Source organism: Heptranchias perlo, chromosome 11 (assembly GCF_035084215.1).
Source record: "Heptranchias perlo isolate sHepPer1 chromosome 11, sHepPer1.hap1, whole genome shotgun sequence".
NCBI lineage: Eukaryota > Metazoa > Chordata > Chondrichthyes > Hexanchiformes > Hexanchidae > Heptranchias > Heptranchias perlo.
This window is the reverse complement of record NC_090335.1, coordinates 16,947,907-16,974,318: the sequence shown is the minus strand read 5'-3', so window position 1 is coordinate 16,974,318 and position 26,412 is coordinate 16,947,907. Positions and strand designations below refer to the sequence as shown.

General features: G+C 40.5%; 1 protein-coding gene across 3 annotated transcripts; it reads right to left on the bottom strand.

Moving 5' to 3' along the window:
* Positions 1 to 171: 171 nt before the first annotated feature.
* Positions 172 to 23,951, bottom strand: serpine3 (serpin peptidase inhibitor, clade E (nexin, plasminogen activator inhibitor type 1), member 3). 3 transcript variants are annotated; one of them, XM_067992281.1, is made up of 8 exons: positions 20,913 to 21,195; positions 17,637 to 17,870; positions 13,281 to 13,478; positions 9,764 to 9,962; positions 3,780 to 3,880; positions 3,375 to 3,461; positions 1,760 to 1,843; positions 172 to 349 (listed from the first exon to the last, which is right to left on the bottom strand). In XM_067992281.1, exons 1-8 carry the CDS (start codon positions 21,169 to 21,171, stop codon positions 306 to 308), a joined length of 1,206 nt encoding a protein of 401 aa, XP_067848382.1. In that variant the 5' UTR covers positions 21,172 to 21,195; the 3' UTR covers positions 172 to 305. The 3 variants fall into 3 exon arrangements, with proteins under 3 accessions (XP_067848382.1, XP_067848383.1, XP_067848381.1); XM_067992282.1 differs by lacking the exons at positions 172 to 349; positions 1,760 to 1,843; positions 20,913 to 21,195 and adding an exon at positions 23,816 to 23,951 and having other exon boundaries at positions 2,588 to 3,461; XM_067992280.1 differs by lacking the exons at positions 172 to 349; positions 1,760 to 1,843 and having other exon boundaries at positions 2,588 to 3,461.
* Positions 23,952 to 26,412: the final 2,461 nt, after the last annotated feature.

Here is a 26,412-nt window from a genome sequence, read left to right as displayed (position 1 = left end):
GCAAATAAATTAGCTGCATTCTTCAGCGTTATAATGATGTCATTTCAATAAGGACAGATGTGTAAACACATACAAACTTATTTTGTCACTCCATGAGGAAAATCACAAGAACGTAAGGTATACCCAATTTTATAAAACAAAAGATATGTATGGTAAATATCTAATCCCTCTTTCAGCTAGACTGTTATTTGCTGTTTAAATTGACAAGATAGATAGTTAATAAATACAACGTCCTATAAATTCCTCAAATGGCCAGAAATCTTAATTCTGAATTCAGAATTTTAAAAAAACACTTTGGAATGTGTTTATTCAAGAGGATCCATCACTCGACCCATGAAAAGAATTGTTCCTGTGGAATTAAATGGACAATATTAATATTTGTCACTTTGCATCATGTTTATAAATCACAAACTTCTGAGTGACTGTTCAATCAGTCTGAATAATTAGAATGCTAGTAATATGTAATAGGCTATTAGTTATTATCCCATGTTATAGAAGTGTTATTTTTGAGTATAGCAGTTACAAATGATTAACTGCAGTTTAATTTGATTACAGTCAATATGTAAGATGTAACAAATACAATTACCAAAAAGGATTTTTATACATCACATACCATAAGTAAGGCAAGTCATACAGAGGTGAAAATGTGAAGAATAAAGTACTTTTATCAAGGTGGGCATCAAGAAAGCCTACATATGTGAGGAGGTGGATGGCTTTTTTCATTTCCTTATTATTAATGAAAGATGACCAACTTCATACTAAAGGTGGTGAAGCAAGAGCATACTCCAGTGTGGCACGGCTCTGTACAGGACGATAGGTCCACCTGCGAAGCCTGGTGCACCTGCTGCAGTGAGAATTACCCATATTATGTGGAGTATACTACTCAGTATCATGGCTGAAGATGCAGTATACTCCACATCTTTTTAACTTTGTGGGGTTTCCTCCGCCCCGCCTCAGCCTATTTGCTGCTGAAACTCTCGGCCTTGCCTTTGTTATCTCCAGACCCGACTATTCCAATCCTATCCTGGCCCGCCTCCGATCCTCCACCCGCCTTTGTAAACTTGAGCTCATCCAAAACTCTGCTACCCGTATCCTTTCCTACATCAAATCCTGTTCACCCACCACCCCGTGTTGACCTACATTGGCTTCCAATTCCCCCAATGCTTCAGACTTAAAATTCTTATCCTCGTGTTTAAATCCCTCCATGGCCTTGCCCCTCCACATCTCTGTAACCTTCAGCCCTACAATTCCGAGAGCTCTGCGTTTCTCCGACTCTGGCCTCTTGTGCATCCTCCCTCCCTTCGCTCCACCGTTGGCGGCCATGTCTTCAGCCATCCAGGCCCCATGTTGTAGAATTCCCTCCCTAAACCTCTCCCTCTCCTCAAGACCCTCATTAAAACACACCTTTTTGACCAAGTGTTTAGTTAGCCCTGCTAATATATGCTGCTTTAGATCGGTGTCTATTTTTGTCTGATTTGCACTTCTATGAAGTGCCTTGGGATGCTTTTCTACTGTATAGGTGCTATATAAATGCAAGTTGTTACCGCAGAATGTTGCTGATTTGTTTGTACTGGCTTGAGAACTGAGCACATTCTCTGCGATACGGGGAGAGGTGGTTGTGCCTGAATGTCCATTTTTGCTGTGTGCACAACTGAATCACTGTGTGAAATACATTCTAATTTGACCAGTGCAGCTGAATATTAGTTATATACCTATATTGTGTATAATAAGCAATACAGATATAAATATCATACGTTACCTGTGTTGGTATGTCGCAGTAGAAAGAAAAATGGCCTGTCAGCCTTAAATACAAGGGCTCGGGACCTTTTCAGTAGAACCATAGCTAAAACAAAATGGAATGTAGTTACAAGATCTACGGTAAGAATAGGATCATTCAAAATAGTTTGTTTACTTCTATAGTTTGTTCGTGAAATGTACCTTCTAGGTTTAAGTAACATTTAGTACCCAAATTTTACATTTGCATTCGTCTTAACTGGTTCTTCCCTCTCCTCTCCTCCCCACCTCTCTAACTTTTCTCTTCCTGTGCCCCTCACTTGAATCTGATGTCCTGTGGGTGCTACCAACCCTCTGGTTCCTCACCCGAGTGTCATTCCTGAAGTACAGGCTTCTCGGTAGGTTATGCGACTGCGAACCTGATCTTCAATACGTATCCACGCAAGTGAATTCTCCCCACGGGTTGCTGTATACTGAGCAGTCTGGACTAGAAACCCAGGCTGACACTTTTTTTTGCCCCTCTTGGTTCTGTTACCCCAGTGAGATTGCCTAAGCCTTTTCTTTCTTTAGATGTGAATTGCCCTGTTATTAGTTGTATGAATACATTGCCTATGAATAGATCTATCCTTTAGATCCTCCTTCAGCCCTTTTGTACATCCTTCATTTTACTTGGAGGGATCTCTTGTATCCTATATTTTTGGGCCCTATTTTCTTTTTATAAGCCCAACTGATACAAATATGCCAAATTTAGGACAGATTATAAGATGAATATCCTACATGGCAAAAGTTTATTGCCATATACGTGACATGAGAATTCATTATATCTGCTTTAACATATTAAATGTGAAATTTCTTACTTTTCATTTCCCTCCCACCCCATCCCAGCAGCTATGTCAGCAACACTTCTTTAAAAAAAAAATCCATTTACTGGTATCCTTGGACCATTGTTCATGTGCTCCCTAGGGGTGAGGCAGGGCAACTTTAAGGCCTTTACCACTGTTATGCTGAATTTAGAAGCTGTTTGACAGTTGCCTCGGGATGAGTTACTCTCAAATTTTCCCTTTATCTGCAGGGTGAAAAGCCAATTTGAGCAAGATCCCACAAACAGCAATGCGATAAATGACCAGATAATCTATTTTAATAATGTTGGTTGAGGGATAAATATTGGCCAGGACACCAGGGAGAACTCCACAGCTCTTCACAATAGTGCCATGGGATTTTTTAAGTCCACTTGAGAGGGCAGATGGTTTAATGTCTCAACCGAAAGGTGGTACCTCCAACAGTGCAGCACTCCCTCAGTACTGTACTGAAGTGTCAGCCTAGACTTTGTGCTGCAGACACTGGAGTGGGACTTGAAGCCACGACCTTCTGACTCGGGCGAAAGTGATGCAACTGAGCCATGGCTGACACCTAGGATTTAGGGCAGATTTAACATACTTGGCAACTTTCCACTGACTGCACACAAGAAAACACATGATTAGCTGCCTTGTCATCTCTGAGCACTGCATCTGCCATTACAATGTAAGGGAAAAGGTTGGTCCTTATTTTTGTAGGTCTCAGAGATAAACATTTGTATCGTGGTGTGGTAGAATCTTGTTCTCCTTGGTACTCTGGGAATCCTCGTTCGAAACAGTAAATACCCGTAGCAGCTGCAGCTTCGGTGCCATCCTCTGTTACTTCTATTTTTGCTTCATGAATAGCTTCAGAAACAAACAGTTTGTCGTGCTCTAAAATTATGAAACATCACCAGTTATTACTCAACATCCAAAATCACATTTTGCATTTCAAAATGGAGCTTGATTATTGGTTTCATTCATTGGTGTTTGCCAGAAGCCAACTTGCTTTCCTTCATCTTGGAAAAGGATACTTAAAACGTCAACAATTAAATCATTTCTATGCATATGATTATATAGTTTGAAGATTGGGGAGACCCAAAGTGTTAAGTGAATATACAGGAATAGTGAAACAAGTCTGTTATTAAAATGTTACGTTTCTAATTGATGTATAAATCTATCCTGTCTTATTAGGATTAACATGCTGCTTACCAGAAATTCCTCTGAAGTCTGCTTTACTGGGACTGAAAAGGTCAGTGATTCCCAAAGTGCTTAGCACCGTCTTAAGGTTGAACTTATTTTGCACTTTAAACCTAAATTTTAAAAGTGGAACAAGATGAGGTCAGGTTATTGCTGTACCATGGAGACAGTGGGGGTAATTTTAACCTAACCCCAATTTCAATGGAAAGTAAAACCGGGGTGGGGTGTAAAACTGGTGAACCATATGATCATGTCAGTTTTCTGCTGGGTGGGTTCGGTTAAAATTACCCCCAAATATGTGTTTAAAAATTGAGGGTCATTGAAACAGCATATTAGTATATGATTATGTACACCATGTACACAGGTTTGATCTCTCATCTTGTTGATTCCCTACTTTACATGCTGGTGTGCACATGCTTCCCTGCAGGGAGAGGGAAAATTAGATACCACTGCTCCCCGTAAGTCTGGGATTGAGCATATCACCCACAACTGCTTTGAGTTCGAGGTGTGTGAAGGGAGAAAATTAGGAGAGAGGGTAATATGTTCTCGTATCCTCAAACAAAACATATTACTAAAGGTCAAGAGTTCAGTATTCCAATTCAGCATGGTAAAGCATATGTCTGTGCCATGATTCCCCACTGTAAATGGAGCGTTATTTATTTCAATCAAGAATTTATAAGGGAAGTTGTCCATCAGGAGGCGCTGAATGGAGGCAAGGAGTCACTCCATGCGAAGGGAGAAAATCCAATGACCAGTGGATTTGATCTCTCTACACACATTTCTTTGCAAAGCTGAATAGCAGATTGACTGTCCCATTGGGAGAATGGTGAGTTGGCCGGGAAGACCTAAAGGAAGGAGAGAAAATGAAATTTCAAGGGTTGGGTGTACTGTCCTTTCACCTCACAGATCTGGAATCCAAACTAACCCAGGCTGATTGGATGAAAGTCTCCCTCTTCCCTGCTAATTCTTGGATGCTGTAAATCCACAGTGCAAAACTTCATGTCACTTGTTGGTAATTGGCAATCTCACTCAGTAGTATGAGGAAGGCTTGTGCAGGGAATGAAAATGGTTGGGGCAGTGTAGAGCAGCTCTGCTCTGTATCTGGCTGTGCTACATCTGACCTGGAAGATCACATAACTGACACTGAATGTAAAAAGCAGAAAAATAGTCCATTCCCTAGCACTGACATCCTTCATCACATTGAGCACAACATTCACTAAACAAAAAAAGTGGGAAAAAAAACTCAGTAGTTATGAGAAGAGATTTCAATTATACATGTATACTGGAAGACAGTTAACAATAATATTATAATATTGTCGTATTTTCTCTAAAACTAAATAAAACATCCGACGTATCTCAATGTATTTGGCTCTTTTTTACAATAATAACTGAGAAAAATGTAATCTTATCAAAAATGATCACATTAACCGCAGTGTAATTACTAAAGCAGGAAGAACTGCTGAAGGATTTCTCTGCTCAGTTAGCTACATTTGGAGCACAGAAGGAGATAATTAAACCCGACAAATTTCAATGAACTGAACGTCAGGGAGCTCAAATACAAAGAGGAAGCCAAAAATAAATCTATGTTTAAGATGTATTTATTCATATGTGGGTCTCCCAGGTGCTGAACAGGCTATTAATACAATTTGGAGGCTTAATTCAGCAGTGGTATTAGATGTGAAAATTATCCTAAAATTACAGTCACTGTACAATATAGATTTACATAGAATGTACAGCAGAGAAACAGGCCAATTGGCCCAACAGGTCCATGCTGATGTTTATGCTCCACATGAGTCTTCTTCATCTAACCCCATCAACATATTCTTCTATTCCTTTCTCCCTCATGTGTTTATCTAGCTTCCCATTAAATGCAACTATGCTAGTAGCCTTAACTACTTGTGTTTCCACATTCTAACCACACTCTGGGTAAAGAAGTTTCACCTGAATTCCCTATTTAATTTATTAGTGACTATCTTATATTTATGACTCCTAGTCACTGGTCTCCCCCGCAAGTGGAAACATCTTCTTTGCGTCTACCCTATCAAATCCTTTCATAATCTTAAAGACCTTTCAGGTCACCCCCTCAGTCTTCTCTAGAGAAAAGAGCCCCAACCTGTTCAATCTTTCCTTTTTTTTAATTCATTAATGGGATGTGGGTTGTCACTGACAAGGCCAGCATTTACTGGCCATCCAGGGCCAGCCGTTGCCTTGAATTGCTGCAGTTCATGTGGTGAAGGTTCTCCCACAGTGCTATTAGGTAGGGAGTTCCAAGATTTTGACCCAGCGACGATGAAGGAACGGCTATGTATTTCCAATTCAGGATGGTGTGTGACTTGGAGGGGAACGTGCAGGTGGTGGTGTTCTCATGTGCCTGCTGCCCTTGTCCTTCTGGGTGGTAGAGGTCGCAAGTTTGGGAGGTGGTATTGAAGAAGCTTTGGCGAGTTGCTGCAGTGCATCCTGTGGATGGTACACACTGCAGCCACAGTGCACCAGTAGTGAAGGGAGTGAATGTTTAAGGTGGTGGATGGGGTGCCAATCAAGCGGGCTGCTTTGTCCTGGATGGTGTCGAGCTTCTTGTGTTGTTGGAGCTGCACTCATCCAGGCAAGTGGAGAGTGCCTGGATGAGTGCGCTCCTGACTTGTGCCTTGTAAATGGTGGAAAGGCTTTTGACAGCTATAACCTCTCAGTTCTGGTATCATCCTAGTAAACCTTTTTTGCACCTTCTCCAGTGCCTGTATATCCTTTCTATAATATGGAGACCAGAACTGTGCACAGTACTCCCAAGTGGTCTAACGAAGGTTCTATACAAGTTTAACATAACTTCCCTGCTTTTCAATTCTATCCCTCCAGAGATGAACCCCAGTGCTTTGCTTTTTTTTAATGGCCTTATTAACCTACGTCGCTACTTTGTGATTTGTTCATCTGTACACCCAGATCCCTCTGCTGTTCTACCCCATTTAGATTCTTATTTTCCAAGGGGTATGTGGCCTCCTTATTCTTCCTACCAAAATGTACCACCTCACACTTACCTATATTGAAATTCATTTGCCAATTACACACTCATTCTGAAAATTTATTAATGTCTTCCTGTATTTTGTCGCAGTCCTCAGTATTAATTATACTCCCCAATTTGGTGTCTGCAAATTTTGAAATTGTACTTCCAAATCCCGAGTCCAAATCGTTTATTTGAATGGTGAAAACAGTGGTCCCAGCACCAATCCTGTGGAACGCCAATTCCCATCTTTTGCCAGTCTTAGTATCTACCTTTAACTCCTACTCTCTGTTTACTGTTTTGTAGCCAGCTTGCTATCCATTCTGCTACTTGTCCCTGACTCTACATGCTCTGCCCTTAGTCGTGAGTCTACTATGCGGTACCTTATCAAAAGCCTTTTGAAAATCCTATTATGTTATATCTACTGCATTACTCTTGTCTACCCTTTCTGTTACTTCTTCAAAGAATTCAATAAGGTTGGTCAAGCATGATCTTCCCTTTTGAAATCCGTGCTGACTATTCTATATTAAATTTTTGGTTTCTAGATATTTTTCTATTGCATCTTTGAGTCAGGATTCCATTATCTTTCCTACCAACGGCATTAAGCTAATTGGTCTATAGTTCCCTGGACTTGTTCCATCTCCCTTTTTAAATAAAGGAATCACATTAGCTATCCACCAGTCCTCTGGCACTATTCCCTTTTCTAATGAATTTTTATATATATGTAATAGTGCCTCTGCTATCCCTTCCCTAACTTCTTTTAATATGCACGGATGCAATCCATCTGGACCAGGGGTTTTATCCTCTTTAAGTTTGATTAGTTTATCAATTATCTCCCCCTTTTCTATCTTTAAATGTTTTAATATCTTTTTCGACCTCTTCTTCTGATGTCAGGCCCACCATGTTAGTCTCCCTAGTAAATACTGAGGCAAAGTAATTATTTGATATTTCTGCCATTTCACTGTCATTACCGGTGAGTTTATCGAGTGTATCCATTAGTGGCCCTATCCCTATCCTGATTTTTCTTTTTGTTATTTATTTGTCTGTAGAATACTTCACTCTTTCTTTTTATATTTCTTGATAATTTAATTGCATAGTTTCTCTTTGCCTTCCTTTTTTTTACTTCTTTCCTAACCTTTTCATATTCTTTGTGTCATCCTCTCCTTTGTTGTCTATGACCTAATGTATGACCTTTTCTTTAGTTTCAGTTTTGCCCTTCTTTCTGTATTTATCCATGTTGTGTCATTACTGGCTAGTTTGTTCTTTTTAGTGGGATATATTTCTCCTAGACACTCTTGATCACTATTTTAAATGTTTCCCACTGCTGTTCTATTCCTTTTGACAGTAAATTTTTCCAGTTTATTTTCCCTAGTTCTATTCTCATCCCCTTTTTTCCAATTTATTACTTTGGTCTTTGTCTGTCAAATGTCCTTCTCAATCTTTATCTTAAACCTTATTATGTTGTGATCGCTATTGCCTAGATGTTCCTCTATGCTTACTGCTCTTATCTGTTCTGGTTCATTTCCCATTACTCAATCCAGCAGTGCTTCCTCTCTTAGGCTTTTTACATACTGGGTAAGAAACGAGACCTGTACACATTGTAAAAACTCCATTCCCTGTACCCCTTTACCTACCTCTTGCCAGTTTATTTGGGGATAGTAAAAAAATCCTGTGATGATTATTCTATGTCCTTTATTCATTTCATGCATTTACTTACATATTTCTTCCTCCATCACCTTTCCACTATTATGTCGTCTGTACTATATCCCTATTAACGTGATCGTTCCCATCTCTTTTATTTCAATCCATATGGATTCTGTTTCTATCCTTTTAGTTATGTCCCATTTTTCAACTGCTATCATGTTATCTCAAATTAGTACAGCTACTCCACCCACCCCCCATTCCTTCCCTATCCTTTGTGATTGTTATAACCTGCAATATTTAGTTGCCGGTCCTGTTCTTTATGTAACCATCTTTCAGTTATTCTTACTACATCTGGTTCCTCAGTATGGATTATTGCTTCCAGTTCCTCTGTTTTGTTTTGGACGCTTTGCACATTGCTGTAGAGGCAATTTAATTAGTCTTTAATAGTTATTCCTTTTACATCATGCATGAGGCAGTCCAAGGGTATATCGGAGTGTCTCTAACTTGCACTCCAGCTCAGACTTTGAACTGGAGTGTCTAATCTGATCCTCCCACTCTTGGACTGCTTCATGTTCCATGGTTAGCATTCTGGGCATTCTGCAGCCTTAATCCTTATCCTCACAAGTATCAAGTATCTCGTACCTGTTGGATAGGACCAGTATCCGCAGGACCTCCTTCTCTACCTCCCCTTGGTTCCCCTTACCTTGCTGACTAACAGTCTCACACTCCCCCTTCCTGCACCTGTGCTTTCTTCTGAGGTGTGACTGTACTCTCTAGAAAACTATCTAGATATTCCTATTAATTAAAAGTTGATTGATTTAAACCAAGGGACTATAAATTAATCTTTTAGCCCCTCCTTCCCCCTCTGCACCTAATTCCCACACTTACCAAATTCCCAGTTGAAAGTCCTCACTCTGTTAGCGCTTCACTCCATTAGAAGTTTACTCTGTCCTTACCAACCTCTGTGCAATAGTCTGCCATTTTCAGCAAATCACTGTGTGTACTCCCTAAATCTCTCTGCTTCTCTACCCCTCTCTCCTTAAGACGCTCCTTAAAATCTACCTCTTTGCCCAGCTTATGGGCACCTTTCTATAATATCTCCTTAAGTGGCTCGGTGTCCAATTCTGTTTGATAACGCTCCTGTGAAGAGCCTTAGGAAGTTTTACTATGTTAAAGGTGTTATATAAATGCACGTTGTTATTGCTGGGAGATGGTTTGAGTGGTGTTGTCACGCTTCATGTTTCACCAATAGTAATTACAGGGTTCAACACATTGTGAGGTAACATAGTAATTGAGTAATGTGTTTTTCATATATATATATATGTCTGTGTGTGTATACATATGTATGGAGCAGACTTACTTAGGTAAGAAAACTTCCATTTTCATTCTTCTCATGCTATTTGTCCATGTCAAAAGTGTTCGGGCTGTGATGTGTGGCTCTACAGAGGAGATGGGGGTTTTTCTTTCACTGGGAATGATGATAAACATGCTCACTGCATGTTCCAGATAGCGGAGTTCAACCACTATAAACCTCTGATTACTTCCAGTCTTGATCTGGCCTGTAATTTAATGGGGAGAGGGGAAAATAACAGTATTAAACGTTGTAAACAATTTTACAACACCAAGTTATAGTCCAACAATTTTATTTTTAATCCCACAAGCTTTCGGAGGCTTCCCCCTTCCTCAGGTGGTGTGGAAAAGTAGTCTTGACACAAAATAAACCATAAAAGCCCAGTTTGCATTCAAGTTATGTGCATTTTTTTTCTGGATTCAGGGAGGTGGGGGAAGAGATGTCGAGGAGGGTCAGGATCAGCTATCTACAAACATTCTGTTCTCAATGTACTTGCAAAGAAGCTTTAATATGAGTCACTATAGAAATCTTGCGCTTAAATGAGAAGGTGCTGACTACAACTCTGCATGCACATGTCATTGGAATAATCCCCGCAGGGAACAGATTTAGCAAGCTACAACATTGAAAAATGAAGGAAGATTATTTTTTCTGCTGTGATGTTAGATGAATTACTGGACCATCTGGGACAAAATATGGGAAGTGGGGGGGGGGGGGGGGGTTCTTTTCAGCTAATTGGTCAAAAATTGGACCAAAAAGAGAAGTAAACTGACTTGCATCATTTCTTGCAGAGGTGAAATTAAATGATGAAATTGCACCAAGGAGAAGATGTGAAGAAACATTGAATCATTCAGCACAGTAGGAGGCCATTCAGTCCATCGTGCCAGTGCTGGCTCGTTGAAAGAGCTATCCAATTAGTCCCACTCCCCTGCTCTTTCCCTATAGCCCTTCAAATTTTTCCATTTCAAGTATATATCTAATTCCCTTTTGAAAGTTACGATTGAATTTGTTTCCATCACCCTTTCAGGCAGTGCATTCCAGATCATCATAACTCGCTGCGTAAATAAAAATTCTCCTCATCTCCCCTCTGGCTCTTTTGCCAATTATCTTAAGTCTGTTTCCTCTGGTTACTGACTCTCTTGCCTGTGGAAACAGTTTCTCCTTATTTACTCCATAAAAACCCTCATAATTTTGTACATCCCTATTAAAACTCCCCTTAACCTTCTCTGCTCTAAGGAGAACAACCCCAGCTTCTATAGCCTCTCCACCTAACATCCCAGCTTTCAATATTTTTTAATCCTTCCCTTCCTCTCTCTTGAGGAAAATGATTGGAATTTTTTTTTAACTTCATTGTAAGTTTAAAAAAATATTATTTTTATAAAAACTGATACAGAATTTTAGGAGGGAGTCCATAGGAGAGCTAAGACATTGTATCCTGAGGGCTGAGTTATGAGGAAATATTGTCCACCCTGGGTGTGAGGGGAGGCTTAATGGACATCCTTAAGATTTTAGGCAGTATGAAAAAATTTAGATCTGGGATTCTGTTCAGGGACTTGGGGATACGGTTTAAAATTAAGAAGAAAATTGGAAATCTAACAACAACTTTTTAGTTAGAGGCTGATGGAATTGTAAAACAAGAAACAGTGACAGGTTTTAAAGAAAACTAGGAAAGTGGATACTAGACTATTAGTTCCACAATCACCATAAGGACCATGATGGGAAGTTTAGAAGGAAGGCTGGATGAGTCAAAGGTCTTCTGCCCAGAATATTACTATTTTACTAAATTTAAAAAAAAACTCAGTCCTTTGCCCCATCATCTGTTTTGTCATTTAATCACTCCTGCCCTCCACCCTATCAGAGACCTTCCCTTTAGTTCTTTCCTCCCCTCCCTGTCTTCCACCTCCACACCCCCCCTCCCCCCTTTCCCTGGCTGTACCTGCTTAAAAACTGTTTAATCTTCAACTTTTTCCAGTTCTGACGAAGGGTCATCGACCTGAAAGGTTAACACTGTTCCTTTCTCCACAGGTGCTGCCTGACTTGCTGAGTATTTCTGGCAATTTCTGTTTTTATTTCAGATTTCCAGCATCTGCAGTATTTTGCTTTTGATCTGTTGCCCTGAGAAGGTGGTGGTGGGCCTTCTGTTTGATTCAACTGAGTGACTTGGCTTGTCCATTTCAGAGGGCAGTTAAGAATCAACCACATTGGTGTGGGACTGGAGTCACACACAGGCTCATGGAATTAAGGCAAATTATTGACCTGGTTAGGAGATTGGTTAGGCGGTGGAAGACACAGAGTAGGGATAATGGGAATTGGAAGGAAGTGGCTAGTGGTGCCCACAGGATCTGAGCTGGGGCGTCAGTTATTCACTATAGTTATTAATGACTTCAATAACGCGAGTGTCATATATCCAAGTTTGCCGATGACACAAAGATTGGTGGCATAGTAAGTATTGTAGACGGGAGCATAAAATTGCAAAGAGACATTGATAGATCAAGTGAATGGGCGAAAGTACGGCAGATGGATTTCAATGCAGGTAAGTCTGAGGTCCAAAAAAAGATAGATCCGAGTATTTTTTAAATGGTGAAAAGCTAGGAACGGTGAAGGGCCAAAGAGATTTAAGGGTTCATGTACACATCACTAAAATGTTGTGGTCAGGTACAAAAAATAATCAAAAAGGCTAATGGAATGTTAGCCTTTATAACTGGAGGGCTAGAATATAAAGGAGATCAAGTTTTGCTATAGCTATACAAAGCCCGGGTTGGACCACATTTGGAGTACTGTGTACAGTTCTGGGCACCGCACCTTAGAAAGGATATATTGGCCTTGGAAGGAGTGCAGTGCAGAGTCACCAGAATGTTACCAGCACTCCAAGGGTTAAATTATGAGGAGTGATTACATAGACTAGGCTTGTATTCCCTGGAACGTAGGTTAAGGGGTGATTTGATTGAGGTTTTTAGGATTTTGAAAGGAATTGATAGGGTAGATAGAGAAACTTTTTCCGCTGGTGGGAGAGTCTAGGACAAGGGGACATAACCTTAAAATCAGAGCCAGGCCATTCAAAAGTTAGAAAACACTTCTTCATGCAAAGGGTGATAGAAGTGTGGAACTCTCCTACAAAAAGCAGCAGATGCTAGCTCAATTAGTAATTTTAAATATGAAATCAATAGATTTTTGCAAGCTGAGGGTATTAAGGGATATGGAGCAAAGGCGGGTAAATGGAGTTAGGATACAGATTAGCCATGATCTCACTGAATGGCGGAATAGGCTCAAGAGGCTGAATGGCCTACTCCTATTCCTATGTTCTGATAACTGGGTAAGGATGGCAGGTTTCCTTCCTAATGGACAATAGTGAACCAGTTAGATTTGTTTTCAACAATCCAACAGCTTCATGGTCACTTTTTTACTCATACCAGTTTTTTATTTCCAGTTGAAATTCTCAAACTACCATGGTGGGATTTGAACTTGCGTTCTCTGGATTACTTGCCCAGTTACATAATCACTACACTACCAGTGATTGTTTGATACCTACCATAGTTTACCTCTGATGTTTGATACATCATGGGCACTTTAATGATAGTTCCATCTGCTTTGGTAAATGAGAGGTGTTGGGTCTCTGAGAGTGAAAAGGGTTTCTGCCATGTGCTTTTAAAGTACATAGCACTAATAACAGCAATCTGTGTAAGCGATGGACTTGCCATGGGTCGTGACATAAAATCTTTAATTTCACCTGAGAAGACAATAAGTGATGGTGTTATACTATGACAGAGACAGATCATTTCAGCTCCCAAGCATTTTCAAGATTGCACTGTTTTGTATATTGAAGAGTGCATTGAAAATGGCCATTTTATCATTGGCAGAATATAACCAATACCATTATGCCACTAAAATTTTACACTCTGGTCATAACTGCGATTTGGAAATATCTCCAAACACCTATACAGTAGTTACAAGCTATGGCTAACTTATCCAATGAAAGTTCTCAAGTATTAATGGTATTGCTATATTATATTAAGCAGGTTTATCGTACTGACACATTTTCTAATAATTAAACAAATAAGCTCTCCTGGGCTGATGTCTGTTCATCATTCCACACTCCATTCTAAGACTGCAGAGGTGGTTGCTAGGGAGACTGGATTTGCAGTGACTTGGCTTTCTCCTTCATTCCCCTTATTAGGTCTCAAACCTCCAATTCGGGTACCTTCTGAGAGAAGCAAGTCCTACCGTTAGGATAGTCAACTAATAGACCAAATGGTGAAACGTCTAGAATATTGGATTGCTGCTTTATTTGGAAGCAGAATACTGAAAGCGGGATGGCCCCTTATAATGTCTCCACTGTACTGTGATTGTAAATTAGTTTTATGCATCCTCTTTATTTACCTGTTAAATATTAGGACCAATTTTGTAAAGAAAAAAGGTATAACCTCTCTAGGGAGAACTTATTGACACTGGATAATTGGTGGGTTTTACTTTTTGCGCCATCAGAAAGTTTTGGATGTGTTTTACACATGCAGAAGGACTTTGGTATGAATACATAAATACATGCATTGTGTGGGCTGAAGAATAAAAAGTAAAGACTTGCATTTGTATAGTGCCTTTCACGACCTCAGGACATCCCAAAGCGCTTTACAGCCAATGAAATAATTTTGAAGTGCAGTCACTGTTGTAACGTACGAAACGCACACAGCAGGCTCCCACAACAGCAACAAGATAATGACCAGAAAATCTGTTCTGTTGATTTTGGTTGAGGGATAAATATTGGCTAGGACACCGGGGAGAACTCCCCTGCTCTTTGAAATAGTGCCGTGGAATCTTTTACGTCCACGTAAGGGGACAGACAGGGTCACGGTTTAAGGTCTCCTCTGAAAGACGGCACCTCCAACAGTGCAGCTCTCCCTCAGTACTGCACTGGAGTGTAAGTCTAGATTATATGCTCAAGTGCCTGGCATGCGACTTGAACCCGCAACCTTGACTCCGAGGCAAAAAGGTACCTGTATCGTTACATGCTACATCGGGCTCAAATAATATAGATATTTACAGAAATGAACACACCAAAAATATGCATCTGTCTCTTGCAAACCTAAAGCAGGGTTCTTCAGTTAATGGGCTTGTAACATGCAATCAAACAGATGAAGTAACTTTTCCCTATTCATTCACTTGCAGTGTTCAGAACAGACCTGCCTCTAACAGGTGTAGCTAGAAAATCCCCCATGCGTTACCTTCATCCCCCGGCTGGATTCATAGTGAGTATCCGATTTTGACCATGGAATAAATATAAAGCACGGAGAAAGTTCTAAGCAGTGGTTTTCCAATAAAGGTTTAAAGCTGATTCACTTATTGTTTGGATTGACAGATAAGTGTCCTTGTGTTTTATTGTAGGTATCAGGTGCACATTGCCATGGTAAGTTGTTTCACAAAACATTCTCCCATTATTAATACAGATATGCATATGCAACATAATCTGATCCCATGAATATATCAGTAGAGTTTAAGCTTTGACTGTTGAACAGGTTCTGGGAATTTTTTTTAATGTTTTCAATTTTCTCACTGAGACACAGAAGCAAACAATGATTCAGTATTGAAGTCACTCGGGTATTTTGATTTGGCTTTATTAATGCAAATTAACTGTAAACTACTAAAATAAACAGTTCAAAAATTTATTTTGCCCACTGCAAGACACTGTTTAAGTACAAGCATTATATTTTAACAAGGCACTTCTCATTCTTTTTTTTCCCTTCTTCTCATTTTGTGTCTCTCCTATTTTAACTTTTTACTTTCCCCTCCTATTTATTTTAACCTAATCTATTTATTCTGTATGCTTTTGCTTAATAAATGAAGTTTAAAACACTTCTATTCTGTCTTTCTGGGCCTCTTGTTCAATTTGAAGGTGGTGCCAAATCTAAAATATATTGGACTTTGTTTTGCTACATGAGAAATAGTCTAAAGATTGACCAGTTTTTGTGATAGAGGGGAATAGATCACTCTTTAACACAGTTTTCTTGTATTAAACAGAGCAGCCCTTCCCCTCGGCATGTTTTCTTGTTACTCCTCTGCAGTGCAGCAAGGATCCATCTATATCATACTTTTGTGTCTGTAAAAGTGTGTGATTGTAAGGTAGTATGGTCTCTCTTTGGTCTAAGCTAATCGCATGGTATTATTGGTCACATGTGAATCACTTCCCACAATGATCACAAAAGACAACCCTTATGGTTCTACGCCAGAAACTGAAAATATAATTGAGTTGAAATAACCATTTAAAAGTTGTAACTGAAACTCAAAAAGCAAATTGAAGCAACTGTAAACCTATCTAAATTCTACTTCTAACTGAAATGTTAAATAAGTTGAAGCCCTGCATCAGTTCAGCTAATCTGCAAATCAATTTATAAGTAGGTAGAGTCAGAGGTGGCAGAAACAGGCCTCTCCTCTATTCCGATTTTCTTCATGGAATCATAAATCTTACAGCACAGAAGGAGGCCATTCAGACTATCATGTCTGTGCAGGCTCTTTGAAAGGACTATCCAATTAGTCCTAATTCCCTGCAAATTTTCCTTTTCAAGTATATAATTCCCTTTTGAAAGTTACTGTTGAATCTGCTTCCACTATCCCTTCAGGCAGTACATTCCAGATCAGGACAACTCACTGCGTTTAAAAAAATAAATTCTCCTCCCCTCCCCTCTGGTTCTTTTGCCAGTTATCTTAAATCTGTGTCCTCTGGTTATTTATTGTTTATTATGGGACATGAACTAGTTGAATCCAATTTTCTTGATATGACTCCCTCTAATTTCTCTTTGAGCCAAGCAGTGGCTATAACCAAGAGGTTCACTGAGTGACCTGCTCCCAAATTTCTACTAGCACTGGTCTGAGCCAGATGCATGGAGGTGCCCAAGAACGTCTCATCACTCAGTGTCCCTCACCTGGGCCTGTATTCATCACCTTCACATTGTGGTTGTGGGGTTGCCAACCCTCCAGGATTTCCCTGGACTCTCCAAGAATCAAAGATTAATTTCCTGGACACTGCTGCGAGCAACCCGGGAGAAAAATCATTGGGCCATTAAATAAATTGTGCTTTTTTCCCCCCATTTTTCTTGAACACTTTATTGTTTATTGATTCTAAAAATATTGGAGAAAAGATGTTGGACCGGGTGGGATGGTTGGAGGTCAAGTGATGAAACCTCCAGGAATATGTCCAATCAGAGTTGGTGACCCTATGTGGTTGACATTAGGAACCTTGCAGATTTGGAGTTGAATGTACATTCCTCTACTTCACGATGCCCCAACGTGCTGCAGCTCCACACTGCATGACAATAATGTACAATGTTTGATGAAGACTAAAGGAACAGAGTAAGAAATTATACTGGGAAACATCTGTGCTAGATTACAATGACATATAACACATTGAGCCTTATTTTTGTATTCATGCCTGGATGTGGGTGATGCTGGCATTCATTGCCCTGAGCAGGTGAAGGTTTCTTGAACAGCTTCAGTCCGTATTTGTAACGCTTTGATACAACTGAGTGGTTTTTAAGCCATTTCAGAGGGCAGTTAAGTCAACCACATTGATGTTGGACTGGAATCAGATATAGGGCAGACCAGGTAAGGGTGGCAGCTTTCCTTCCCTGAAGGACGTCAGTGAACCAATTGGGTTTTAATGACAATCCAACAGCTTCATCGTCACTTTTATTGGTACAGGCTTTTAATTTCCAGATTTTTAAACAGAATTCAAATTCTCAAACTGCACCAGTTTTCAGAGCGGACTGCTAGTTGTGTGATACCATCTTTCCATTAAACAAATCATTAAGTCCTTCTATTTGTAATCATGAAATTTAGGCACACATGCACTACTAAGTATCATACTACATGCTTAAGAGTCCAGGCTAGTGCTGGTTACCTCCACTCTTGGTGCCGACCCACTTGTTTATCAGTGTTGCGGTTTCATTGGGATTGCTGAAGTTCACCCGTTGCAGGCTGCCGTTTACCCAGACTGCAGTGTCCTCTGAGAATTGGGAGGAGAGCTGGATGCTGGATTCCACAAAGAGGCCGCAGACCAGCTGAACCGCTGGAGTGTGGGTGGAGTTCGTCAGATCCCCATACATGTTCCGCAAGAAATGTTGTACTCTCGAGTCTGCAAAATATATATATATAACTGACATAATGGCGCTCATTATAGTTACTACATGCATCAAATACATCCTTAAACTGCCATGGGAAATATCTTAGTGATGGTACTTAACCTTAAAAATATTATTAAAAATGTTTATTATTTTCCTTTATTATGTAAATTGTAATTCTAATAAAACCATTCAAAACACAGACATAGATAGACCAGTCGTGATGCCTCATGAGATGGGCATCTTAGAATGTGCTTCCTTCCTGGTGGACAAAGGATAGGTCGCACTAAGTGGTTCTTGTTTTGCTGCTTTAGCTTGGTGCTGGAGCGAGCCTTTGACTCAGTTGTAGCATTCCCCTCTCTGAGTCAGAAGGTGCAGGGTTCAAACCCTGCTCCAGACAGTCCATTGGAGGCTAGGGCTCCGAATTCTGGGTTGATATCCAGTGGGTGTGGGTAGCACCTCCCCATCCTATGGATTGTGGGAGCCCATAAAACCCTCCCACCATATAGGACTAACCATCCTCTCGGTTGGATTAAAAAGGTGGTTACGGCCATGGAAGGAGCGTTCACGTCACGGCCTGTCAGACTGTTAATCAGCCTGAGAATCCTTCCACTGCTTTATACTATTCTCCAAGGGAAGAGTGTGAAGATATGAAAACAACAGCCACCACCTTGGTTCCCAGTACCTTCTGCCCCCTTTCCCTCCCCTCCCCATCTCCATTGAAAGCAATGGATTCATGGTCAAAACCAAGCAATAAACAAGGTTTCTATTTCAACAAGGTACATTGAATTGATGGTGCCCAATCAGAAAACTAGCCACCTCATTGTTAGTTTTTTTAAAAAGCAGTTTATTTATAAACGAGGATGCATTTTACAGGTGAATGTTTGGGGTAAGATTCCTGGTGCTTGGAGCTGAATTGTGAGAGTTTGAGCTTGAATTGGCATTTGAGAGTTATGCTTGATTGCCTTCAGGAGGTTTATGGTGGGCATTGGGTGGATTGGGCAGTAGATTGCACATAGTCCATGGAGGGGTTTGGTTTTCAATGGGCTGAATGGCTTTGTCTCCTCACTGAGGAGCACATGAAGGGGCAGAATGTATTTGGACATTTTTTTTTTGTTTTTCTTGCTTGATAAGAGGGATGAAGGAAATCATTTGGCTCAACTTGGTTCATCCATCTGAATAAAAGACCTACATTTTCCTCATCACATGATCTAACTGGCCCCTGAATGAATCTAAGGTTTTCACTTCTCTACATTACCCCGAACACCAATTCAATCACTCTTTGCATGATGAAGTCCTTCTTGACTTCTTCTTGATTAACCTTCATCTACTGCTTAACATTTTGTACATTTCTATAAAGTCTCCCTCTTATTCATCTGTCAAGGCTAAAGAACCCCAGTTTCTCCAATCTTTCCCCATAAACTCAATCCTTCGACGCCAGGGATTAACCTCATGCCTCTTGCACCATCTCCATAGCTTGGAAAAACCTTGTGTCTTTCAAGTTGCATATTTTCTTATTGAAAATATTATCGATATTCTTTACCAAAGCGCATTTAATTGAACTGGTTCTGCTGGTCTGCAAGAGGCATGAGTATGTGAGTGTAGTGGTTATGTTACTGGACTAGTAATCCAGAAACTGAGAGTTCAAATCTCACCATGACAATTTGAGACTTTGAATTCAGTTTGAAATAAAAAGCTGGTATCAGTAAAAGTGACCATAAAGCTGTCAGATTGTCATAAAAACCCAACTGGTTCAAATGTCCTTTAGGGAGGGAAGCCTGCCGTCTTCACCCAGTCTGGCCTATATGTGACTCCAGTCCCACACCAACATGGATATGACTGAAATAGCCGAGCAAGCCACTCAATTGTATCTCTAGGGATGGGCAGTAAGCATTGGCCTTGCCAGCGAGGCCAACATCCCAAGAATTAATCATTTTAAAAAATGCCCTATTGTGCACTTGTAATCTTGTGGAGTTTATTTAGGAGGTCAAAAAATGAAGTATCAAGGTGATACTGCAAGGCTGAACATCTGGGTGGGCTCATTGTAGACAGTCAGGTCTTATCCATAGGCATGTCAGCCTAAAAACTTTTAGCAAATCTCCTGTTTAGCCTGTCTGCATTCTCTCCAGGCTGACTACACCAGACTTTTAATAGCCAGGATGGAGACCTTCCAATGTTGAGCCATACGTCAATATACAAGCACCCCACAATTACACTGAGGAAACCCCTATTTGGGTCACCAGTTGCTATAATATACCCGGGAAGCTCTTTGGAGGTCCTTAATTATTTAACTACTGTACCTCAGGACTATAATTAACTGCAGGAAATAAACAACCAGGTTTTTTTTTGAAGACTAGAATAAGTGTGAATATTTCACCTAGTAGAGAGCGTGCAGAGGTGATTTACTAGAACAATACCTCGCGGGGATGAGGAGCTTTAGTTATGTGGAGACACTAGAGAAGCTGGGATTGTTCTCCTTAGAGCAGAAAAGGTTAAGGGGAGATTTAATAGAGGTGCTCAAAATTATGAGGGGTTTTGATAGAGTAAATAAGGAGAAACAGTTACCACTGGCAGGAGGATCGGTAACCGGAGGACGCAGATTTAAGATTGTTGGCAAAAGAACCAGGGAGGAGATGAGAATTCTTTTTACACAGAAAGTTATGATGATCTGGAATGCACTACCTGAAAGGGTGGTGGAAGTAGATTCAATAGTCACTTTCAAAAGGGAACTGGATAAATACTTAAAGGAAAAAAAATTGCAGGGCTCTGGGGAAAGAGCGGGGAAGTGGGACTAATTGGGCAGCTCTTTCAAAGAGCCGGTACAGGCACGATGGGCCAAATGGCCTCCTCCTGTGCTGAAATGAATTAAACAACTGATTTTTATTTAAATAACATTATATACTTGCCAATTCTGGGGAGAAATAGTTTTCAAGTAGAACATAAACTTCTGGAAATCAATGCTTGCAGTTTACATATTAGATAATTGCTTAATTTGACCATTGTTTTTAGATCAGTGACTAATGCATGTAGCATACGTGATCAAGATTCACCAGTACCGTGAACGGTATATCCTAGTGCATTTTCCAGCTGCATGAAGGTGTCTCCTTTGGCTCCCAACTGTAACAGACCCAGTGCAACAGTGACACCTGCTGGAGATACAATGATGTTGCGGTACTCTTCAGCCTCTGCGAATTTTTGGTAAAAGTTTAGAGCAAACTCTGTGTTCAGTTGTCTGATGGTGTCCTGGAAAGCACAACTCCTCCTTGTGATGAATAGCAAGTGCAGCAACAGATGGGGGATTGAAAGGGAACACATAACGATGAAGTGGCTTACAATGAGCTTCGAGTCTGCCAGAACAAAGATGTAGTATCTATAAATACAGGCAAATAGATGGGGAAAAACAAACAAAAAAAATGAGCACCCTTAACTACAGCAATTACACAGTACACGATTAGAGCTTTTGTAAAGCAGCCAAAAGGGTATAAATAAGGTCTTAATGTACATACAGCATCATCTGTCTCACGGCAAGGCTGTATTAGATGATGTGACCATCGGTGAGAAAAAGAGAACTTGCATTTATATGGTGCCTTTCACAAACCTGAGTTGTCCCAAAGCGCTTTATAGCCAATGTAGGACTTTTAAAGTGTAGTCACTGTTGTAATGTAGGGGAACACGGCAGCCAATTGGCACACAGCAAGGTCCCACACACAGCAATGTGATAATGACCAGATAATCTGTTGGTTAGTGATGTTGGTTGAGGGATAAATATTGGCCAGGACATTGGGGAGAACTCCCCTGCTCTTCTTCAAAATAGTGCCCTGGGATCTTTTACATCCACCTGAAAGGGTAGACGCCTCCGTTTAACGTCTCATCCGAAAGACAACCCTCTGACTGTGCAGCACTCCCTCAGTACTGTACATCTCAATACAAAGTGCTCACAGTTAGAGCACAAACTAATATACAGTAATGGTTCTGGAAGATCCTGTTCTCAGATACTGGTGATACATTAAAATATCGCTATAATGATATTTACCAACAGATAAAGCTTAAGTTGTTTAAGAATGCTTTTAAAACTTTTTACCTGTACAACTTGAATGAAAGCTTACGAGCTGAAAGGAATTCCCATTTTATTTTGATTTCCTTGTCAAATTTCTCCCTTCCCCTCCCCATCCCATCTAAAGGTATTAACCCTTTGCTGGGGTGTAGCTGTACAAGCATCATCCAACCACTTCCATTGGCCATTGATGGTGTCATAAGGCTATTCAACCACATGGGGCACCACAGCCAAGCCTACTCCTGTAATTAGCTAATACCCGCACATGGCAGTGGGGATGTTAAAGGGGCTTCAGTGTCACTAGATTAGAGAAAGAGGGGCAAAAAATTGTTCAGTATTCCCAGTTCTAACTGATATCTAGGAGTTGTGAGATACCAGTCAGGAGTGGGCACATTGGATGATTTTTTTCCCCCATCCTAATTCATTGGCACAGGATCCAATTGCTGCCCCGTCAAAGATCAGCTAACAACATCCATTAGGGTTTGAAGCTGGGATCTTCCTGCTCTGAATGGATTTGCTACTCACTAGCTAAAGTGGCTGAGCCAAGGGGAGGGGATCTAAAGTAATATAATATTGATCACACCTGTTGTATTGTCGTTTGTAAATCCAACTAAGCACTTTCCCCTGTTTTTGCCAGAATGTTAAAACACACTTTGCCTGTTGGCATAGATTTAGTCATCTAACCAATCACTGTAACCAACAGTAAGCATGAGTCATTGGACAGAATTTCCTCGATCTGACTTGTGCTAAAATTACACTGAAATTTTCCACACTGATCTTGCTGGTGGAAACTTGTGCCAAAATTTCCTCAGAATCTCATTAGCACATACTGGAACATAAAAATCAGCATAAAACAAGTAGAAATCAGCGTAAATAATTGGGGCCCGAGGCAAGCGCAGAACATCATCCTTCTGTAAGTCCCTCTTTATCTTATTGATGTTATGAAAATTAAAGTTTGAAGCTATGTGCATTAAACACAGCACGGTTAAGAAAATGTGATTGTGGAATCATTTCTCTTTTTGGTATAACCGATTCTGATGCCATTAAAAAAGCATTCGAAGATATACAAAATACAGTGCAGGTCTCAGTATGGAGGAATTAAAAATCACTTTAAAATGGCCATAAAACACCAGAAATAGTGACTTTGGCTCCTGCTGCGCCTAGAATTTTGAGCGTAAATTTATGCCCATTCACTAAATTGTGCATTCTCTGGTGTTTTGTGTCTGGGCGGAGTTATGTTAATGAGCTGAGTGGGGTATCAGCGAACGTAACTCGAGCAAGGCGCAAATTCACACGTAGGGATGTTTCGGCGTAAATCAGCTATGTGCGAATTTCCTTGGTCACAAACGACGCAACTCTGCTCTTGTGCCGTAGTTCCAAGAAATTAGGGGCATAAAACACACGCAGAATAACACTTGGTCTCTGACCAAAAATAAAAATTATCTAGCAGGATTGAAGAACTAATTTGTTAATGAATTGTGCTGTGGTGGATTTTTGCTCCAAATTACTTGAAATCCTTTACAAAATATAAATGAACAGACTACAAGCAGGCTGACCCATACTGTGTCTTCAGATGTCCTTCACCCTCTCAATTGCACTGGGACATATCTACAGGTCTCCCTCGGGTTATGAATTTCCTTACAGAATATTTTACAAGTTATTTTAAGTACCACTGCAACTTTTCCTTTTAAACATCTCCAATTTACTTCCAGCGAGTAAACTATGCATCTACTATTAAAATAGTCACCACTCTACTTAACATTACGCCTCACCTTGTTATATGGAATATAAACAGTAGATTTAGAGAGGTTTCAATAATCGAAACTACTCCTCTATTAAAATTGATATTTTAAAATTACTTTTTGTAAGTGACAATGATCGTACAATGTTAATTGAATTACTTACACCGTTTTCTGGCTATCTTTCCCTCTTTCTCTTCTTCCCTCTATCTCACGTTCTTTCCCTCTCTCATATGCCCCATTGAGTGAAGTCATAAGACTGTGTCTAATGCTGTGGGTAGTGCCTGCAGTCTCTCTCTTTCGGCGATGTCTGTACCACTCCCCGGACTCCTGCAAGCGACTCTTATATAGAGCCAGGCGAAGAGAGGGGGCAGCACGTCACAGGCACAAGCAAATCCCCAAATCCCACACAGCACCTTCCACTCTAACACCCACATCCTATTGCACACCGGCTACTGTCACAACGTTGCTGCCATTCCTGCACCCATCTCGCGTGCTATTTAATCATTTTTCTCTCTTTTGCATTCTCTCTGCACGTTGCATTCACGAACCCCCGAGACCAATCGTGGAAATATGAACAATTTTAAAAACCGTTCAGTGTCCCGCACATGGCACCTGGCTTTCAATCTGGATCCAGCATCAATCTATTTCTGCCCAAATATTTGTTTTGCACGTTATTCTGATACTTGTCAGATTTCAGAAACATTAATTGAGATTTGCATAGGCGTTTGAGGAATTACGTCTTTTTATCTACATTCACGACCTCATTGCAACCAGTGAATCACTACAGTTCCGCACCCCATTCTACGGTAGTGTTCAAGCTGCAAGTTCCATACATATTGCGTTTAGTTTCACATCTCACTGTGATACCGCCCTGTAAAGTGTATCATATGGGAGGGACCCACCGTTAAGGTGTTCTAGTCCTCTGTGTGCATCCTTATTTCGCAAAGGGCAGTGTAAACATGACTTATGCACAAGTTCTGAACAAAGCTATGGGAGATCCACTCGTACTTTAATCCATTGCCTCGATCCTCCCTATCTCTGTAGCCTCTGTCACTGTTGGTGTGAGCAAGTGTCGTAGGCCATTTTTTGCAAAGCAAGATCCAATAAATAGCAGTGAGATAAATGACCAGTTATCCTGCTTTGGGTGGTGTTGGTTGAGGGAGAAATGTTGGCCTGGACATCAGGAGTGCTTCCTGCTCTTGTTTGAATGGTGGCGTGGGAACATTACCATCCCCCTGAATCACAGCAACAGGCAGACAGGATCTCGATTTTATGTCTCATCCAAAGGACTGAACCTCTGAATACTGTCCTTCCTCAGTGCTTCATTATAATGATAAGTCTCCATGTCAGCAAGAAAAGGTCCAATTCTACTGAGTCCAGTGAGAGAGATTGAATTAATTTTTAGTATGTAGGATACAGTAGTGTTGTGGTTATGTTACTGGACTAGTAATGTAGAGGCCTGGATTAATAATGCAGAGAACATAAGTTAAAATCCCACCATGGCAGTTTGAGAATTTGAATTCAGTCTAAAAAACCAAGAAAATAAAAAGCTGGTATCAAAGTGACCATGAAGCTGTTGGATTGTTGTAAAAACCCAACTGGTTCACTAATGTCCTTTAGGGAAGGAAACCTGCCGTCCTTACCCAGTCTGGCCTATATGTGACTCCAGTCCCACACCAACGTGGTTGATTCTTAACTGCTCTCTGAAGTGGCCTAGCAAGCCACTCAGTTGTACAGGTCAACTAGGGATGGGCAATAAATGCTGGCCTTGTCAGCGACGCCCACATCCCGAGAATGAAAAATGATAATAAATCGTAATTGGCACTTAAACAACTTTCTGGAGTCATTTGAGTTAAAATAAAAAAAAATTTAGCTGGACAAACTTGGATTTGGCAATTTGACTAAATAGCAGCAGCAATTATGCATATCGCTTAATGCAATGTAGAAACTCAATATGCAGCGTCTCTATCAGATTGAGCTATAGAGTTCGGTTATTTCTGGACCTTGGCTTATTGGGACTCTTGTACCTCAATCATCTGCAAATGAAACAGAATCATTAATGAAAATGTTGTTGGGTTTTGTGCAGTAATAATGGACTTCCCTTTTCTCACGATCTAAATGTGTTCGGTGCTGATAAATGTTGATTGCATTACTTCTAATTCTTGTTAATAAATTAGACATTCCTATGTTAATGTTTTTCCGGGGGGCGGGGGTGAGAACTGCTTCGATGTAACCAGGTTATTAGTTCCTTTGTTAGTCAAAAGGCTTACTTTTCCGTCTCCGGGGTGCACTAATTGGTAGCACTGAGATCTGAATAGAGATGTCACAGACTGGAATATCACTGCTGTATCCTGGAATGCAGGAAGCATAAAGGGAATTCAAGGACTGGACCACAAGCAATTTTCCAGCCACTGGATATAGACAAAGACTTTGATTGCAGTTGGAGACTAGAAGTTCTTCTGATATTTGTCCTGTTACTGGCACTTGGGATTGAGAATCTCCTCTCCCACGACATCATATCCTTACAATCCTGAGGTTCCAGGATGTGAAAGACCAGAAGGGAAATGTGGGTGAATCAATTGCATAAGTATCTTGAAATTGACAATATGCCTAAAACAGATAATCTGGTCATTTATCCCATTGCTGTTTGAGAGAGCTTGCTGTGCGCAAATTGGCTGCTGCATTTCCCTCTGTTACAGCAGGAAATGTATGAAATGACTGAAGCCTTGTCAGCCACATTTTTGGGGAGGAAATAATGTG

What these genes read in the sequence shown, in the direction of transcription:
- serpine3 (XM_067992280.1), bottom strand. Translation starts at nt 21,171, where the DNA reads ATGTGTTCCCTTTCAATCCCCCATCTGTTGCTGCACTTGCTATTCATC. An exon ending in ACTAGGATATACCGTTCACG is followed by an intron (nt 17,871 to 20,912) that starts GTACTGGTGAAT and finishes TATATTTTGCAG; the next exon opens with ACTCGAGAGTACAACATTTC. An exon ending in GGTCGGCACCAAGAGTGGAG is followed by an intron (nt 13,479 to 17,636) that starts GTAACCAGCACT and finishes TTGTCTTCTCAG; the next exon opens with GTGAAATTAAAGATTTTATG.